Source organism: Pygocentrus nattereri, chromosome 23, assembly GCF_015220715.1.
Source record: "Pygocentrus nattereri isolate fPygNat1 chromosome 23, fPygNat1.pri, whole genome shotgun sequence".
In the NCBI taxonomy this organism is placed as follows: domain Eukaryota; kingdom Metazoa; phylum Chordata; class Actinopteri; order Characiformes; family Serrasalmidae; genus Pygocentrus; species Pygocentrus nattereri.
The window spans coordinates 28,986,555-29,006,314 of NC_051233.1; the positions used below are offsets into that span (position 1 = coordinate 28,986,555).

General features: G+C 41.9%; 2 protein-coding genes across 7 annotated transcripts; both read right to left on the reverse strand.

Moving 5' to 3' along the window:
* Nucleotides 1–549: 549 nt before the first annotated feature.
* On the reverse strand, nucleotides 550–8,140 carry LOC108437065 (tripartite motif-containing protein 16-like). 6 transcript variants are annotated; one of them, XM_017713908.2, is made up of 8 exons: nucleotides 8,005–8,124; nucleotides 7,075–7,169; nucleotides 5,174–5,845; nucleotides 4,764–4,859; nucleotides 2,725–2,958; nucleotides 2,376–2,535; nucleotides 2,038–2,094; nucleotides 550–1,529 (listed from the first exon to the last, which is right to left on the reverse strand). In XM_017713908.2, the coding sequence occupies exons 3-8, from the start codon at nucleotides 5,756–5,758 to the stop codon at nucleotides 997–999; spliced, it is 1,665 nt and encodes a 554-aa protein (XP_017569397.2). In that variant the 5' UTR covers nucleotides 5,759–5,845; nucleotides 7,075–7,169; nucleotides 8,005–8,124; the 3' UTR covers nucleotides 550–996. The 6 variants fall into 6 exon arrangements, with proteins under 6 accessions (XP_017569397.2, XP_037389335.1, XP_037389334.1 ...); XM_037533438.1 differs by having other exon boundaries at nucleotides 5,174–5,848; XM_037533437.1 differs by lacking the exon at nucleotides 7,075–7,169 and having other exon boundaries at nucleotides 5,174–5,848; nucleotides 8,005–8,140.
* LOC108437066 (tripartite motif-containing protein 16-like) lies at nucleotides 8,005–13,125 on the reverse strand. The gene is made up of 6 exons (XM_017713912.2): nucleotides 12,478–13,125; nucleotides 12,066–12,161; nucleotides 10,474–10,707; nucleotides 10,125–10,284; nucleotides 9,439–9,495; nucleotides 8,005–9,189 (listed from the first exon to the last, which is right to left on the reverse strand). Exons 1-6 carry the CDS (start codon nucleotides 13,060–13,062, stop codon nucleotides 8,660–8,662), a joined length of 1,662 nt encoding a protein of 553 aa, XP_017569401.2. The 5' UTR covers nucleotides 13,063–13,125; the 3' UTR covers nucleotides 8,005–8,659.
* Nucleotides 13,126–19,760: the final 6,635 nt, after the last annotated feature.

Genomic DNA, 19,760 nt, shown 5'->3' on the forward strand with positions numbered 1-19,760 from the left:
GTGGTGAACCTCACCCCATCCTTGCTTGTGATGCTCCCTTTATACCCAATCATGACACTCACCTGTTTCCAATTAACCTGTTCACCTGTGGAATGTTCCAAACAGGTGTTTTTTGAGCATTCCTCAACTTTCCCAGTCTTTTGTTGCCCCTGTGTCCAGCTTCTTTGGAACATGTTGCAGGTATCAAATTCAAAATGAGTGAATATTTGCAAAAAACAATAAAGTTTATTTATTTGAACATTAAATATCTTGTGTTTGTAGTGTATTCAATTGAATATAGGTTGAAAAGGATTTGCAAATCATCGTATTCTGTTTTTATTTATGTTTTACACAACATCCCAACTTCATTGGAATTGGGGTTATTATAAATGCTGTATACAGTATATATGTACTGGGGACAACTGAGTTAACTATATTAGTCTGGCCCTCTAAAACTGGTCCAATTTCTCATGTGGCCCCTTGGGAAAATTAATTGTCCACCCCTGCACTAACACATACGAGTCTTCCTGTAAAAAGTCATGTGTTTAAAAAGAGACGATCACAATGTTCTCAGGTCTGTTTGTGGACAGAAACACAGTAAATGAACATTTAATTTACAGAAATATTACAAACACTACACAATCATTCTGGCGTTAAACTCTGTAAATGATCAGAAGTTTAAACTCTTGAAGTGTTTGTAGAATTAAAGATGAACAGATCACAGACCCTCAAACACACTTTGACCTGGTGGTCATTCAGATCATTGTGTTGTAACAGTGTGGGGTCACTTAATCCACACAAACACACACACAGACACACTTGTACTAAGCCACTTATCCCTCTGGGTCGGAGGGCAGGAAACACCCTGGACAGTCTAGAAACAAATTTCATTTGAATTGAACACTGAGATAAATAAAACATTCTGACTATCAACATGTTACTAAAAACATGATTTATTAATAAAACAGTGTGAGAAATATTCTAAATCTATAAGGCATCAATAATTCAGATAAATCATTATTTATCACATAATCTCACAGATGATCTAAAGCCATGAATCCTGAACCCGGCGTAGAGCGGCTGAGTGAACGTGGTGTGGACTGTGTGTAGGAGGGTCATTGTGTCAGAGACGCTGTAGAACGACAGAGTTCCTGCACTGTGATCCACATACACTCCTATTCTGGAGGATGATGGTCCTGAGATCTTAGTCTGATTGTTGTTGTGCATGAAAATGAGAGACGGAGAACAACACAGACTCCAGGACTGACTGTTGCGTCCAAACACACAATCATTACCCTCTCCTTTCCTGCTGATCCCTTTATATGAGACTGATATGCGCACATATCCTCTCTGACTGCTCCTCCACTCAACCTCCCAGTAACAGCGTCCACTCACACTCTCCTTACACAACACCTGAGCCCAGCAGTTAAATCTCTCTGGATGGTCAGAGTATGACTGGACTTTAATCCTGTACGTCACCACTCTGTACTTCTCAGACAGAATGAGGTAAGGATGTGCCGTGTTGGGATCCAGAGTCAGCTGACAGAAATCTAAAAACACACAGAAAGAAAATGAGCAGGTTTTTAGGTTTTTATTTGAAGAAAAATAAAGTGTCAGTTTTTCTTCCTTAAACTTCTCTACACTGAATATTTTAGACGCTGCATAAAGTTCACCAAAAACAAAAGATCAGTCACATTTAAACAACAGAGAAACATAAATGTGTGTGTGTGTGTGTAGGTGTGACAGTGTCTGTGTGTGTGTGTGTGTGTGTGTGTGTGTGTGTGTGTAGATGTGAGAGTGTCCGTCTCTCTGTCTGTCTGTCTGTCTTTGGTTGGTTAGTGTAGTGGTTAACACCTTTGCCTTCTATGCTGTAGACTGGGGTTGAATCCCCCACCAGGGCAAGCACCCTACACTATACCAAAAAGGGTCCTTGGGCAAGACTCCTAACACTACCTTGGCCTACCTGTGTAAAAAATGATCAAATTGTAAGTCTCTCTGGATAAGAGCCTCTGCCAAATGCCTTAATTGTGTGTGTGCGTGTGTGTTTGTTATTCTTACACTGCAGAAAATCTTCTCTGGTTTTTGGTTCTGAGGAAAAAATCTGAACTGCTGCAGCTGTGGAGACACAACAGACCAACACAGTCAATAGAATAGAATAGAATAGAATAGAATAGAGGGACTGAGTGAGACATCACGCAGATGAAAATAAACAAATGATCATGTTAAAACTGGAAAATGTCATTTTGTGTGTCGTCTTTTAGTACAACACAAAAAATAAACTTGATTTTTTTCCCAAACAATTATTCCAGGATAAAATCTATTTCTCTCCTGTTTATTCAGATCGTTCAAGTACAGATTTCCATCCTTATGCTCCACAGCAGGACAGCTCCTCTTACCATGAGGAGGGATTTTACTGAACTCCTCTCTGCAGAACTCCTCTAGTCGCTCCTTCAGCTCAGAGAGAGATCTCCTCACTCCATCAAATGAGAGGTGCTGATGGACAGTGATGCTGGGTGAGTCCTCAGATCCAGAAGAGACACAGAGAGACTGGAAACTCTACAGAGAGAACAAACGCAGTGGAGGAAGATAAAGGAGTACAGGAGAAATGAAGGAGCTCCAGTTAGACTAAAGACAGACTTGTGATCACAGACAGGTAGATTTACTGCTGCCTTAATGAACTTTAGCTGAGAGGAGCTTTAGAAGCTGGATGAGGAGCAGGTTCCTCTGTAGATCAGTGATTGTTACCTGGAGGAAATGGATGTGATCCTCTGTGTGTGAAAGCTGCTCCAGCTCAGTGCGCCGCCTCTGTAGATCAGCGATCTCCTGCTCCAGTTTCTCCAGGAGTTCTTCAGTTCCACTCAGTTCAGCCTCCTCCTGAGCTCTGATCAGCTTTGTTACCTCAGAGCGCTTTTTCTCAATGGAGCGGATCAGTTCAGTAAAGATCCTCTCACTGTCCTCCACTGCTGACTGAGCACAGCGCTGTGAGGACAAGAACAACCAGATCTCTGTAAGATTGTTACAGTTGGATAAGAGCGTCGGTCAAAATGCTGCTGGATAAAACAGCACAGCCCAGCAGGCCTGGACACCAGCAGAACTGGCATACGTTCTGTTTTGGACGCTTGTATGCTGGTCAGCCAGGATGACCATGCTGAGTGACCAGCTAAGGTAGGAAACTATAACTCAGCTCAGTCTGATAAGGTTTCAGAAATGAACAATATGCTGCAGGGATATGTGGCTCCTGCTAAACGAGATCCCTGATATCCAAGAGTTTAGAGGGGGATACAGTTTTTACCCATTTCCTAAACTAAAGACACTAGAAGAGCTGTAGGATCTGGATTAAACAGTGTGGGAGACTTTAATTAATGAAACCAATTAAAAGCTAAACCAATCTGGCTGAGTTGGCAAGTGCAGCTACCTAACCAAGCCGGTCTTTCATTGTTAAGGTTAATTCAGTGGATTGAATGAATCGCATGGTTTGAGAACTCAATGTGAGCCCAAAATATCAGGGTCTCTCGTGGGTCCTTGAGGGAACGTTGGCTACTTACAGCTGCTTTAACTAACCTTGTAGTTCATCACTAAACAATGAATATTAATAGAAAACTAAGTGAAACTACTTAAAGTGGGACACATGAAATAGATTTAGGATGAAATGTGAAGTAAAATTACGTCATAAATGTTCCATTAATGTGTGACACGTCTTTACACAGCTGGCTAACATTCAGCGTTTAATTCATGTTGCTGCTACAAGCTGGATGTGTGCTAGCTTGGCTAGTTTTACTAACAACGTCTCACAGAACACACACTACTTCACTAAACTACACCACTGCTCTGTGTTCAGGCTTTTCACTCCGTCTTTATCCTTTTGTAACGTGTGAACAGAATCGCAGACGCTCGCAGGTAAAAGGGGAAGAGATTTAATGCCTGAGGTAATCAGGAGAATCCCCAGAGGGAGAAAACATACATCCGAGTCCAAGTTCAATCCAAAGTCGTGACACAAATCAGTCCAGGCCGGCAGAGGTACACAAGGGCAAAACAATACACAAAACCGGGTCAGGAATAGCGAGAAGGCGATACACAGGAAATATACTATAGCTATACCGCTCAGTAATTGCATGGAACAATACCTCACAAAGAGTCCAAGTAAAGTCCCAGCTTATAAAGAAAGAAACAGGTGCACGACATTAGAATTCCGGCGACTGTGATCGCTGACAGGTGTGGGGGAAGATCACATGATCCTCCCTAGCATTCTGGGAAGTGGAGTCCGACTTCCCCGTTGACTGCGTGACACCTTTCAGCGCTTTTTAGGTGGCAGAGAGACGTTTTGTATGTAGCTTTAAAAGCACAGCGTATTATTTGTCCAGCATGCTGCTTCAAATGTTATCACTTCCCACAAATAACCTCACATCACGTTTTATAGTGAGTTTTTATAGAGAACAGATTGTCGTACTGTGTCTGAAACCATGTAAAACTCGTCTATTTGAGATTGTTTAGCAACTTGAGGCAAATATGTGCTGATTTAGGCATCCAGTTAGCACAAATGCTAACAGGCAGAGCAGAAGGTTTCTCCCGTTATTTGTCAGCTACATTAGGGACGAACTTAAATCTGATCTTATACTAAAACCGTTCTTTTAAACTGGGAAATCATTTCTTCTCTAACTGAGACTCTGGAGGACGTATTGTCTACATTACGGTGGTGTAGAATCCCAAAGACTGAACTCCTCACTGTCTGACTGGAGGAGAGACTGACTGAGCTCTGAAACACCAAATCTCTGCTCAGTTCTCACCTTAAGGGTCTTCACAGCCTGTTTCAGCTCCTGCTGCTCCTTCTGTTTCTCCTGGATTCTCTGCTGGAATTTACTCTGAATCTCCTTCAGCTGATTCTATGAACAAAGACATTTGATGAGTTTGTGTAAATTAAGACCTGCAAAGTTAAAGATGTGAAATAGGTTTATACAGTTATAACACTGTCCTGTGATCACTGTAAGGCTGGAAGACGGGTGTTGGCTGGTCACATGATCACTGACTGGTCTGACCGTTTGCTGAAAACTACCTCACGCACAGTTTCTCTGAAAACTCACTGCTTAAATTCAAGACCTGAAAGATCAGTTTAAACTGTTTACCTGATTAATGAAGCTCATTCTAGACTACAAACCCAATTAGCCTGAACTGAACCCAAATGATATCTAGTTCTCACCTGTTTCTCGGTTCTCTCTGTTGCAGCTGGGACTGTATCGTGACCTCTGTGTTCCTCCATCGTACATAAATAGCAGATGTAGCTTCGGTCAGTACGACAGTAGATCTCGATCAGTTTGTCGTGCTGAGAGCAGATCTTCTCCTGTAGCTGTGAGGAGGCTTTGACCAGCTTGTGTTTTTTCAAGGCAGGAACTTCACAGTGAGGTTTAAGATGAGTTTCACAAAAGGAAACTAGACACGTCAGACAGGACTTGATGGCTTTGATTTTTCTCCCAGTGCAGAAATCACACTCCACATCTCCAGGTCCAGCGTAATGGGGAGCAGGAGGAGCAGCTCGGAGTTCTGTCTTCTTCAGTTTCTCCACCACTTCAGCCAGCATGTTGTTTCTGCGTAGAACAGGCCTTGGAGTGAAAGTCTCTCTGCACTGGGGGCAGCTGTAGACCCCCCTCTGATCATCCTGATCCCAGCAGCCATTAATACACACCTTACAGAAACTGTGTCCACAGTGGATGGTCACTGGATCCTTCAGCAGATCCAGACAGACTGGACAGCTGAACTGGTCGTGATCTACTGAAATACTGGCCATTGTCCTGCACGTCTAGACGGAGAGGGAGCAGCTCTCTGAGATCAGTTTTGTTTACTCTGGACTGAGGAGGAGGGACTTCCTGGTTTTCTGCTGGTTAGTGAGTCACAGAGAGGAGGTGGAGAAAGAGAGGAAAAAAATGAGAGACTACAGTTATTTTCCTGAACAGTTGGTGGAATTTGCAGTCTCTGTGATGGTCTTCACTTCTCTGCTTCATTACTGCAGCTGAGAAATGAAACCAGCACCATCTCAGTCCTTCTGCTGTGAACTCCACTGACATCAGAACTGACCCAGACTGTCCATTCAAAGCAGTAATTAAATCAATCTGGTGTTCCTTTCACGGCTGAGAGAGGAAGGAATAATTTACAGCTGCAGCACAAACAACAGCATTAAGGTTCAAACTGTAAAGTTATCATTATGAAGTTAATAACATTTCATTCCTCCATTTCCAGTTTTTTCAAGTATTTCTTCTTTCCAAAGCTGTCAATGTACCAAACAGCGCTGTTACACACAAACGGTGGCAACACTAATAAACAAAACCAAACGAATGAAGAGCCTTTAAAGAAAATCTGCAGCCTGAGTTTATTTATTTGAGGAGGACCAAATCTGTTCCGTTGGATTTGTGTCCTGAATCAGTTTGTAGTCCAGAACCGTCTGACCGTGGAGACGTGAGCATCTGAAGCCCCTTTGGAGACAAGAAACCAGAGAACTTGTAGAGAGAAACATGACCACTCTGTAAAGCCTTCTGGGTTTCTCTAACACTAGAGGGCGCTCCCGAGCGAGTCCATAATGAATGGGTTAAGATGGAGCGTTTGAGCAGGAGGACAGTTTGTAGATGCTTATGTAACCTGGTGCACAAGGAAAACCTTTCGAGTCCCTTTCAAATCAGAGATGTTTGTGTGGGTCAGGCAGCAAAATACTGCCTTATGGTCTGAATAACAACATGCATCAGGCCAGTGTGTACAGTAACAGGAGTTTTACTTTCTCCTTTAGTAGAGCTCCGAATAACCTTTTCTCCTTTACTTTTCTGTTCCACCTTAACAACGTGCTGTGAAATCCATCAGTGAGGACACATTCACTGAACAAAGTCGTTCAAGCGTAAAACTCTGAATGTACAGCTTAAAGCGAAGCTGGTTATTACTCAGAATGCTCAGTGTGTATGTACAGCACAGTGGTGCTGTCCTTTAGTCCCGCAATCTGCCTTCTATAGTGTAAAACAAATTCCTGAAGGCCTTGAAAAAGAAAATGTTACCTGCAGGTATGAAAAACAATTTGAAGAGAGAAAAAAATGAAAGAATGCAGATGACGTCCCTTCTTACTTGAATCCTTCTGAACAAGCAATCCTTAGCAGTCCAGCCATCTGCCATCCGCCAGCATAAGCCCAGAAGAGCAGTGCCATAAAACGCACATTCACCTGTTACACAATGAGAGCATCAGTGAATCTGAAGGAGTTTGTCCTTTTAGCTCTATTTCCTACCGTTCACTGAGGACTCGCTCACTGGCACCCCCTGCTGTTTACCAAAGACCAGGTTCCACATGAGGTGGTGCCACCATCTTACAAGTTCAACGTCAATCAAAACATATAAAGTGTTTCCACTTTGACAGAAATAGAGAGAATCAAATGCTCCACCTGCTGAAAAAGTCCTGAGATGAATGCGTCTCCATCTCCATCACAGGCTTTCCAGCTACTGCAGGTGATTTACAGTGATGGAAAAAGCAGAGTTCATTCATCAAACGTGAAGAAACGTGGGAACGTAGAAAAGCTCAAATCTGCTTCAGTTCATGGCAGAAATGTACAGAATTTTCAGCTCATCTCAGATTTGGAGCTGAATGTGAAAAAGATCAATCCGTCTGTCTGATATTCATCTTTACTGTTCAGATGTAGAGGTTGTGAGATCTGAGCTGAATGGAGTCAGAGCTCTATAATGTGACTGCACTTTATCTAAAACTGGGTTCTTTGTTCTCCATTAAAGGAAATAAATTCCATTCAGATGTTTTATTTTCTGAAAGATGATTATGAAAAGAATGAGATTCACCTTTACAGCCTCTGGACCGTCACTGACTTTGAATGAAGAGGGAACAAGTTTATTACACGATTCCTGATCTAAAACAACTTTGTGTGAAAACCAACACAAACACACAGGATCCTCTAAAAGAGGCAGTCAGTTCGTTACAGAGTCAAATTGATGAAAATGATATTCTATTGAAATGTTTATCGAGGGGCTGCCTCGTAATCAGTGATCAGCTACCTCTAAAGCAGTGAAGGTGCTGCCTCTTCAGCTCTGAGGTGCTTCCTCAAAGACAGTAGCTCTAATGTGGAGAATTATGGGATCGTCATCCACACGACCCTGAGAACCTCCTGAAGTAGCAGCCACAGCTTTTCTTTATCTGTACATTTAAATATAAACACAAATGAACATCAAAGCCTAAATAAACATGCTAAACCACTAACACATACGAGTCTTCCTGAGAAAAAAAATGTGTTTAAAAAGAGACGATCACAATGTTCTCAGGTCTGTTTGTGGACAGAAACACAGTAAATGAACATTTAATTTACAGAAATATTACAAACACTACTCAATCATTTTGGTGTTAAACTCTGTAAATGATCAGAGGTTTAAACTCTTGAAGTGTTTGTAGAATTAACACACACACACACACACACATTTTCTAAGCCACTTATCCCTCTGGGTCGTCGGGGGAGCTGGAGCCTTTCCCAGTGGTCAATGGAAGCGGAAGGCAGGAAACACCCTGGACAGTCTAGAAACAAATTTCATTTGAATTGAACACTGAGATAAACAAAATATTCTGTCTAACAATGTGTTACTAAAAAACATGATTTATTAATAAAACAGTGTGAGAAATATTCTAAATCTATAAGGAATCAATAATTCAGATCAATCATTATTTATCACATAATCTCACAGATGATCCAACACCATAAACCAAGAACCCAGCGTAGAGCGGCTGAGTGAAAGTGGTGTGGACTGTGTGTAGGAGGGTCATTGTGTCAGAGACGCTGTAGAAGGACAGAGTTCCTGCACTGTGATCCACATACACTCCTATTCTGGAGGATGATGGTCCTGAGATCTCAGTCGGAATGTTGTTGTGCAGGAAAGCGAGAGAGGGAGAAACTTGCAGACTCCAGGACTGATTGTTGTGTCCAAACCCACAATCATTACCCCCTCCTTTCCTGCTGATCGCTTTATATGAGACTGTTATGTACACAACTCCTCCACTGCTCCTCCACTCAACCTCCCAGTAACAGCGTCCACTCACACTCTCCTTACACAACACCTGAGTCCAGTTGGTAAATCTCTCTGGATGGTCAGAGTAAAACTGGACTTTATTCCTGTACGTCACCACTTTGTTGTTCTCAGACAGAATGAGGCAAGGATGTGCCGTGTTGGGATCCAGAGTCAGCTGACAGAAATCTAAAAACACACAGAAAGAAAATGAGCAGGTTTTTAGGTTTTTATTTGAAGAAAAATAAAGTGTCAGTTTTTCTTCCTTAAACTTCTCTACACTGAATATTTTAGAAGCTACATAAAGTTCACCAAAAACAAAAGATCAGTCACATTTAAACAACAGAGAAACAAAAATAATAGCTGTGTGTGTGTGTGTGTGTGTGTGCGCGTGTGTGTGTGTATGTGTGAGGGTGTGTGTGTGTTTGTTATTCTTACACTGCAGAAAATCTTCTCTGGTTTTTGGTTCTGAGCATAAAATCTGAACTGCTGCAGCTGTGGAGACACAACAGACACAGTCAATAGAATAGAATAGAATAGAATAGAATAGAATAGAATAGAATAGAATAGAGGGACTGAGTGAGACGTCATGCAGATGGAAATAAACAAATGATCATCTTAAAACTGGAAAGTGTCATTTTGTGTGTCGTCTTTTAGTAGAACACAAAAAATAAACTTGATTTTATTCCCAAACAATTATTCCAGGATAAAATCTAGTTCTCTCCTGTTTATTCAGATCTTTCCCATTTCAGTAGTGAATATTAAAGGGTGTCTAATGTCGACTGTCACTGTAAAACTGAACAGGTTGTTGAGTCACTGTGTTTCTGTAAAAACGCCACATTGATGTTTAAACATGCTGACAAAACAAACAGCACTTAATATTCATCACAGTATTATTTCATGTTTATAACAGATACATAAACATGAGAATTCTTAGTTGATGAACACAGATCAGTCACTATTACATTCCCTCTTTCCTTCTTCCTTTTTTCTTTCTCTCCATCTAACGAGAGGAAGAAAAGCAGATTAGATCATTTCTACTGTGTTTGGGAAACTTCCTCTTTACTCTCTGTTCAAGTACAGATTTCCATCCTTATGCTCCACAGCAGGACAGCTCCTCTTACCATGAGGAGGGATTTTACTGAACTCCTCTCTGTAGAACTTCTCTAGTCGCTCCTTCAGCTCAGAGAGAGATCTCCTCACTCCATCAAATGAGAGGTGCTGATGGACAGTGATGCTGGGTGAGTCCTCGGATCCAGAAGAGACACAGAGAGACTGGAAACTCTACAGAGAGAACAAACGCAGTGGAGGAAGATAAAGGAGTACAGGAGAAATGAAGGAGCTCCAATTAGACTAAAGACAGACTTGTGATCACAGACAGGTAGATTTACTGCTGCCTTAATGAACTTTAGCTGAGAGGAGCTTTAGAAACTGGATGAGGAGCAGGTTCCTCTGTAGATCAGTGATTGTTACCTGGAGAAAATGGATGTGATCCTCTGTGTGTGAAAGCTGCTCCAGCTCAGTGTGTCTCCTCTGTAGATCAGCGATCTCCTGCTCCAGTTTCTCCAGGAGTTCTTCAGCTCCACTCAGTTCAGCCTCCTCCTGAGCTCTGATCAGCTTTGTTACCTCAGAGTGCTTTTTCTCAATGGAGCGGATCAGTTCAGTAAAGATCCTCTCACTGTCCTCCACTGCTGACTGAGCACAGCACTGTGAGGACAAGAAGACACCAGATCTCTGTAAGATTATTACAGTTGGATAAGAGCGTCTGTCAAAAAGCTGCTGGATAAAACAGCCAGCCCAGCAGGCCTGGACACCAGCAGAACTGGCATACGTTCTGTTTTGGACGCTTGTATGCTGGTCAGCCAGGATGACCATGCTGAGTAACCAGCTAAGGTAGGAAACTATAACTCAGCCCAGTCTGATAAGGTTTCAGAAATGAACAATATGCTGCAGTGATATGTGGCTCCTGCTAAACGAGATCCATGATATCCAAGAGTTTAGAGGGGGATACAGTTTTTACCCATTTCCTAAACTAAAGACACTAGAAGAGCTGTAGGATCTGGATTAAACAGTGTGGGAGACTTTAATTAATGAAACCAATTAAAAGCTAAACCAATCTGGCTGAGTTGGCAAGTGCAGCTACCTAACCAAGCCGGTCTTTCATTGTTATAGTTAATTCAGTGGATTGAATGAATCGCATGGTTTGAGAACTCAATGTGAGCCCAAAATATCAGGGTCTCTCGTGGGTCCTTGAGGGAACGTTGGCTACTTACAGCTGCTTTAACTAACCTTGTAGTTCATCACTAAACAATGAATATTAATAAAAAACTAAGTAAAACTACTTAAAGTGGGACACATGAAATAGATTTAGGATGAAATGTGAAGTAAAATTACATTAATGTGTGACACGTCTTTACACAGCTGGCTAACATTCAGCGTTTAATTCATGTTGCTGCTACAAGCTGGATGTGTGCTAGCTTGGCTAGTTTTACTAACAACGTCTAACAGAACACACACTATTTCACTAAACTACACCACTGCTCTGTGTTCAGGCTTTTCACTCCGTCTTTATCCTTTCAGCGCTTTTTAGGTGGCAGAGAGACGTTTTGTTTGTAGCTTTAAAAGCACAGCGTATTATTTGTCCTGCATGCTGCTTCAAATGTTATCACTTCCCACAAATAACCTCACATCATGTTTTATAGTGAGTTTTTATAGAGAACAGATTGTCGTACTGTGTCTGAAACCATGTAAAACTCGTCTATTTGAGATTGTTTAGCAATGTGAGGCAAATATGTGCTGATTTAGGCGTCCAGTTAGCACAAATGCTAACTGGCAGAGCAGAAGGTTTCTCCTGTTATTTGTCAGCTACATTAGGGACGAACTTAAATCTGATCTTACACTAAAACCGTTCTTTTAAACTGGGAAATCATTCTCTAACTGAGACTCTGGAGGACTTATTGTCTACATTACGGTGGTGTAGAATCCCAAAGACTGAACTCCTCACTGTCTGACTGGAGGAGAGACTGACTGAGCTCTGAAACACCAAATCTCTGCTCAGTTCTCACCTTAAGAGTCTTCACAGCCTGTTTCAGCTCCTGCTGCTCCTTCTGTTTCTCCTGGATTCTCTGCTGGAATTTACTCTGAATCTCCTTCAGCTGATTCTATGAACGAACACATTTGATGAGTTTGTGTAAATTTAGACCTACAAAGTTAAAGATGTGAAATAGGTTTATACAGTTATAACACACTGTCCTGTGATCACTGTAAGACTGGAAGACGGGTGTTGGCTGGTCACATGATCACTGACTGGTCTGACCATTTACTGAAAACTACCTCTTGCACAGTTTCTCTGAAAACTCACTGCTTGAATTCAAGACCTGAAAGATCAGTTTAAACTGTTCACCTGATTAATGAAGCTCATTCTAGACTACAAACCCAATTAGCCTGAACTGAACCCAAATGATTTCTAGTTCTCACCTGTTTCTTGGTTCTCTCTGTTGCAGCTGGGACTGTATTGTGACCTCTGTGTTCCTCCATCGTACATAAATAGCAGATGTAGCTTCGGTCAGTCCGACAGTAGATCTCGATCAGTTTGTCGTGCTGAGAGCAGATCTTCTCCTGTAGCTGTGAGGAGGCTTTGACCAGCTTGTGTTTTCTCCAAGTAGGAACTTCATAGTGAGGTTTAAGATGAGTTTCACAAAAGGAGGCCAGACACGTCAGACAGGACTTGATGGCTTTGAGTTTTCTCCCAGTGCAGAAATCACACTCCACATCTCCAGGTCCAGCGTAACGGGGAGCAGGAGGAGCAGCTCGGAGTTCTGTCTTCTTCATTTTCTCCACCACTTCAGCCAGCATGTTGTTTCTGCGTAGAACAGGCCTTGGAGTGAAAGTCTCTCTGCACTGGGGGCAGCTGTAGACCCCCCTCTGATCCTCCTGATCCCAGCAGCCATTAATACACACCTTACAGAAACTGTGTCCACAGTGGATGGTCACTGGATCCTTCAGCAGATCCAGACAGACTGGACAGCTCAGCTCGTCGTGATCTACTGAAATACTGGCCATTGTCCTGCACGTCTAGACGGAGAGAGAGCAGCTCTCTGAGATCAGTGTTGTTTACTCTGAACTGAGGAGGAGGGACTTCCTGGTTTTCTATTACCCAATGTGTCAAAGGGGTGGGGGGGGTGAGGGGAGGAGGAGGAGAGGGGAAAATCAATAGTGAGTGGATTAAATAGATTCCAATTTGTAAGATTTGAAACTAAAACCAAATTCCAAACATTTTTAGAAGCTCAATGGCAAAAACTATGTCAGGGTTATCAAACATTACATATGCAGTCCAGTGCACTATATCTGTTCAATGTGTATCTAGAAATAAGAACAAACATGAATGTTTTCCTGAACACCAACATATACTTAAAACACAGGCCTATGGGGAATACACACATACACACCATGGCCAAAATTATGTGGATATATTGATATATTGGATCCATATGAATTGGCTGGGCATCCCAAAACCAAAGGCATTAATATGTAGCTGCAATGTCCTCCTTTTGAGGTTATAACATGCTCCACTCTTCTGGGGAGACTTCTCACAAGATGTTGGAGTGCGTCTGAGGGAATTTGTGTCCATTTAAAAAAGCATTTGCAAGTTCAGGAACTGTCGATGAACGAGAAGGTATGGTTTGCCATTGATGTTCCAATTAATTCAGTGGGGTTTTGTGCAGCCCACTCCAGCTGTTCCACAGCAAACCACGTCTTGATGGAGCTGGTTTTGTTTACAGAGGCACAGTCATGCTAGCACAGGAAGAGGGTCTTCCCCAAACTTTTCCCACAAAGTTGGAAGCATATAATTGTCTAAAATGTTTTTGCATGCTGTAGCATCAACATTACCCTTCACTGGAACTAAGCCTGAACCCTGAAAAACAGCCCCAGAACATCACCCCTCCTCTACCAAACTTTATTGCTGGCATTACACATTCTGGTAGGTCAGGGCTCAGTCGAAGTTCATTCCAGAACTGTCTTTAATGTATTATGTTACAAAGTAATTCTGAACAAAAAAGTTAATGGAGATCTGTGTTATGCTAGCAGTAGGAATGAAAAGAAATCCCAGTTAAAAGCTGATTAAAAACATTTTTGGATTACGTACTTAAATTCTGCATGGATGAATGGCACAAAGACATTAAGGGTTTAGTTTTTGCACACAAGTTAATCACTCTTGAAGTGATTTAAGCATCATCCTGTGTGCCATTTTTATGGAACAAGATAGCATTAATCTGGAGTCCTGTGGTAGGTAGAGCGCTGTTGGCATCCTCCAAACCCCAATTCGTCCATCAGACTGCCGGATGAACGTTATTTGACCTGAAAGCAGTAAGAACCACACGTGTGAAGCATGCAGGTGGGAGCATCATGACATGGATCTGCTCCTCTGCAGACAGTACTGGGGCATCGCACATCACTGAAGGAAAACTGAATGGAGTGACGTATTAAGAGGAGAATTTCATCTCTTTGGCCAAAACCTGACTCAGTGAAGGATAAGGACATTTCAACAAGACAAAAACCCAAAACATACAGCCCAAAAAAACTGGTTTCTAAAAAACAAGATCCAGCCAATATCCTGACTTCAATGTCACTGAAAATCTTTTGAGGATTTTAAAATCCTCAAAAAGATTTTCAAGGTATCACAGGCATAGTTACAATTGGCTAGCCTATGAAGGACCAACTGGATGAATCAATTTGCTACAGCGCCACCCTGAGGAAGACCAGTGCTGCCACCCTGAGGAAGACCAGTGCTGCATCAGTACAAATACCAGAAGAAAAAAAGAAGCTCACCTATTGTGGGTGAAGCCCATAAACAATGACCTTTCCCTGAGTTTGTATTTAAAGGTGTCTTTTACCTTGACAGACCGCATCATGTCATAGTAAGTTTATTTTCAGGGAAACCCCAGAATTTTGATTTTGAGACACCCCAGAACCCCCTCTATTTAGCACTTTGCTCATAACTTTGGGGTATTTCAGACTGTTTTATCACCTCTACTTTTAGCAACACTCTGGGAGCCATTGGGAATGTGCATTGGGAGAGCATGGCGCGGGGTGTGGCCACAGGAACAGGTGTGCTGCGGGTAGAGGCCACGGGAACAGGCGTGCCATGGGGTGCCACAGGACCAAGCGTGCTGCGGAGTGCGGTCAAGGGATCAGGCATGCCGCGGGGTGCGGACACGGGATCAAGAGTGCTGCGGGGTGCGGAGACGGGATCAGGAACTTGGGCAGTGGACTGCTGCACCAACCTGGAGGAATACGCAGAAACAAGACCCTCTTGGCCGCTCCCAAGGCTCAACCCAGTGCCGTAGAAAGGGTTTCCTGCATGTTCTTTCCGTCTAACCACGCCTTGCCCTACAGGTCACTCCTCTCTGCAGCGTTGCTCAAGACGGGTAGACCCAAGGCGCTTACCTAGGATCTCGTCATCATAAACCAAAGCTGGATCTTTCTTCGAAGTTTTACGGGAAAGACGAGACGCCCATGTACCCTCAGTGCCAGGGGATTTGCTGTCTCTGGCTTGATGGCGTTGGGACATAGCAAACTAGGGCTGCATCGAAACAGCCAGAGTTTCGTCCCAACAGAACAACCACATACCAGAGACTTGCTCTCTCCCTGCATCCTTGGTCAGCTGGTCTTTCTTTGACGTGTGGGAGCAATGATGAGGTGGACGCATATGTGTAGAGAAGCGAGATTGATTAAGGGCAAATCCAGAATCAGGGTCAAAACAGTCCATGGTCACAGAGCCAACATGGATTGAACAGGGAACAGACATGACAAAAGAAACGCAGGATAAACAAACAACAGAAGCCGCAAGAAACAGATATCAAACATAGACCAAACAGCACGAGAATACAATACAAAGACCAGCAAACTCACAAAGGGGAAACACAGGGCTTAAATGCAACAGGGATAACGAGGGTTAACAAGTCACCGGTGGAAAACACAGATGGTTACAATCAGGAGAAGGGTCTGAAAACAAGGGTGCAGGACCGGGAAGAAACAAAACAAAAGCACATGGACAGGGCTGGGTAAGGCCAATTGTGACAGGAACTGAGGAGACACTGCTGTAGTTTTGAAAGTGAAATGTTTTCCTGTTTTTGTTTGATACAGGTTTTCAGCTGCCCGCCAGTTCGGGGTCTCCTTTGTCGTATTTCTCATTTCATAATGCACCAAATGTTTTCAGTGGTGGCAGGTCTGAACTACAGGCAGGTCAGTTTACCACCCAGACTCGTTTAATGCAAAGCCATGCTGCTATAAAACATGCACAATTTTATTTGACATTGTCTTGCTGGAATAGTCAAGGCCTTCCCTGAAAAAGACATCATCTGAATGGCAGCACGTGCTTATATTATTCAGCATTAAGGCTGCCTTCACAGATGTGCAGGTCACATATGCCATGTGCACTAATGCACCCCTATACCATCATGAAAACTGGCTTTTGAACTGAATGCTGATAACAAGCTGAGTGGTCTTTAGCCGAGCATGCAGCCTCCATGATTTCCGAAAAGAATTTCAAATTTTGATTTGCTGGACCACATGACACTTTTTAACTGAGCTCAGGCTCAGAGAAGGCGGCAGCATTTCTGGAATCTGGAATTACAGTTTCTTCTTTGCATTTTAGAGATTTAACTTATTTTTGTGGATGCAGTGATGAACTGTTTTTACAGATGGTGGTTTTCAGAAGTGTTCCTGAGACCACGAAGTAACTTCCGCTACAGAATCATGTCTGTTTTTAATGCAGTGCCCCCTGAGGGCCCAAAGAGCATTGCCAGTCATTATTGGTTTTTGGCATAATCTAATTTGAACTGTTTGTTCTTTTTTCTTTTTTTTACTAAATACATGGTTTTTAGTTGAGGTTTTTCAATGGAGGAAAAAAGTGCCTGTCGCCCTGCCCTGGTGGGATTCTTCTAATCTGATACAATGTAGAAAGTATTTGTTTAGGGTGGTGAGGGAAACGCCTTAGCCAGTGAGCAAAATGAACATAGACCACCCATTTCATTACTTGTTTTTACAATCCCTTGTCCACTTGGCCTCACCCTTCCCCTCAAGTAAATCCCCAAAGACCATCTTAAACAGTTCTATTACTGTATAACAGGGGTGTCTAATCTCATCCGCCAAGGCCTGGTGTGGTTGCAGATTTTCATTCCAAACAAACAGGAGTACACCTGACTCCACTTGTTTAACCAGTAAGTCATTCCTGAAATGACTGATCATGTGAGCTCTTGCTTTGTTGGAAGGAAAACCTGCAGCCACACTGGCCCTTTGCGGATAGTATCGGACACCTTGCTGTTTAAGCTCATGTGAAGTTTGTTAGATGAGCCCTTGGAAGGACAAGATTCCAAATTAACAGAAGAGTCGACTTTGGCAGCAGAACTTATTGGAAACCTGATGCAACTGTGAAAAACCTCCCCAAAAAATGTTGGACAAAGTTGTTTCTAAGCCATAGCGAAATATGTGTATTATGAAATATAATACAACTTTCTTTACGTGTTCAGAGGATAAAGACGCAAATCTATTTAGCCCTGTTTGCCATTTATCAGCGGTTATTGTTAGATGCTCAATATATCATGCTCATGCTCCAGGTTGATTTCATTATTATTCAGCAATTACAGGGATTCAATGCAAACTTATGGACCTATTCTTAGGTTATAGAAAGGTGTAATAAAACATTTTAAGGTAGTTTTGATAACTTTTCCCTAAGAGTGTGTTTAGACAGGCAAAGAAAGCAAAAGTGTAGATAATTATTTTCAGGAATATTTGCTTTTATGACGTGGATGATATATTGTGTGTAAACCAGTTGTAACATGTTAAATGCTGAAATATACTATACCATTGGCAAATCACCGATAACTTAAAGCCACTTCCTGACCATTCTAACCTTGAAGGAGGGCGTATGTGCCTGGAACTTCACGAAATGAGATCTCTATTTCTATAAGGCGACACTGGCTACTATTATTAAAAAAAACACTGTTGTAACAATGATAATGACGTATTTGTGAGTGATATGAGTTGACAGAAAATGTGTTGGATATAAATATTTAGTGTTTCTTTACACACTCTTAAACAACCCGGTGCTTCAGCAGTTCTTTAGTGAAGAAAACCAAAAAGGTTCTACAAAGAACCACCTGTAGCACACTTTTACCCTGTTTCAAATGTTCAAACTTGGGCTGCTCAGTATAGACACATTTAAAAAAGATGGTTCTTTGGTAAAGAAAATAGTTCTATGTAGAACCATGAACACTCAAAGAGCCCTTTGCATAATTAAAGGGTTCTTTGCATCATGAAAAGGTTCTTCGGACTGATGGAGATGTGCTGTTCCACATGGAACCTTTTTCAAAAACAGTCTATGTAGAACCATCAGCAAAAAGGTTGTTCTATTGCTACAAGCTTGACACTGTAGTGAGAGTATAACCCTTTTTGGTGCTGTATAGAACCCTTTTCAAAACATTACATGTGGAACCTTCTACAAAAGGGTTCTTCTATTGTAACAAGCTTGACGTTGTAAGGATAGAAGAACCCTTTCTGGTCCTATTTAAAGTCCTTTCCTATATAGAACCATCTAAAGCACATTCTTCATCAATCTGAAGAACCTTTTCACGATGGAAAGAACCATTTAATCATGCAGTGTTCTTGGAGTATTCATGGTTCTATATAGAGCCATTTTCTTTACTAGAAGCCCTCAAGAACCATCTTTTTAAAAGTGCACAGCACAATGTTGATCCAGCTACATTTTTGGGTTTTTATTGTTTTCGAAATTATTTATTTATTTTACTTGAAAATGGCCCTATTTCTATTATTGATATGTTTTCCGGGTTCTAGGCAAGACTCATTCAGTGTGTCTGTAAGACGCACATGGGTAGAGTTCTGCATTACTGTGACTTAAATAAATAGGTTGCAGCAAAGGTGATGATCTCTGTAGGCAAAAATGAAAGAAGCGCAAGGTTTAAGTGTAAAATCATGTGTTTTGCATTCATACTAGTTTTCTTTTAAATAGTTTTACCTTCACCAACTTTAGCTTAACTTTACCTTTTCATGGGAAATATGAATCAGCAGTTCTAAGAAATGTACAAGCATGTACTGGTCTGGTACTAAAATGGTAATAAACATAGGCCGTGTCTGTCGTGTCATGCCACTCCTAACTGTTATTCTATATATTTAGTCATAGCTGATTTGAATATGTATTTGTATTCAGACAGAAATTTCTTTTTTCTTGTATTTATCATGCAAAAATCATAACTATGCAAGTAAAGAAAAATGATAGGACGTCACTGAAGAGTCTGTAGATCTGGTATAGACTGAACTTTGTACTCTGCTTATCTTTATAGCTGTAAAGGGGGGGGGGGGTTCTGTAGTCTACACTGTCTACAGGTTAGTTTACATAGGCTACAATTGATCTTTCATGTCAGTGGGGTGACCAATCACAAAGCAGCACCAATGTGGTCACCAACTTAACATCATGAAATCAAACATAAAAAGTAATTAAGAAATATGTTAATGAGTGAAAAGTAGATGACTGCCTTGCCTTAGCACAACCTTTATAAAGATGGTTCTTCAAGGGTTCTTTAGTACAGTTAATGGCCCTAAAACCCAGGTTTAGTCCACACTAAGGCTTATTATTCAGTAACTACAGGGACTTCAATGCAAACTACTCTAGCCGCTCCCAGGTTACGAAAGTGTGTAATACATCTTCGGGCCGGCCATTTAAGGGATTAAGAGATAGAAGA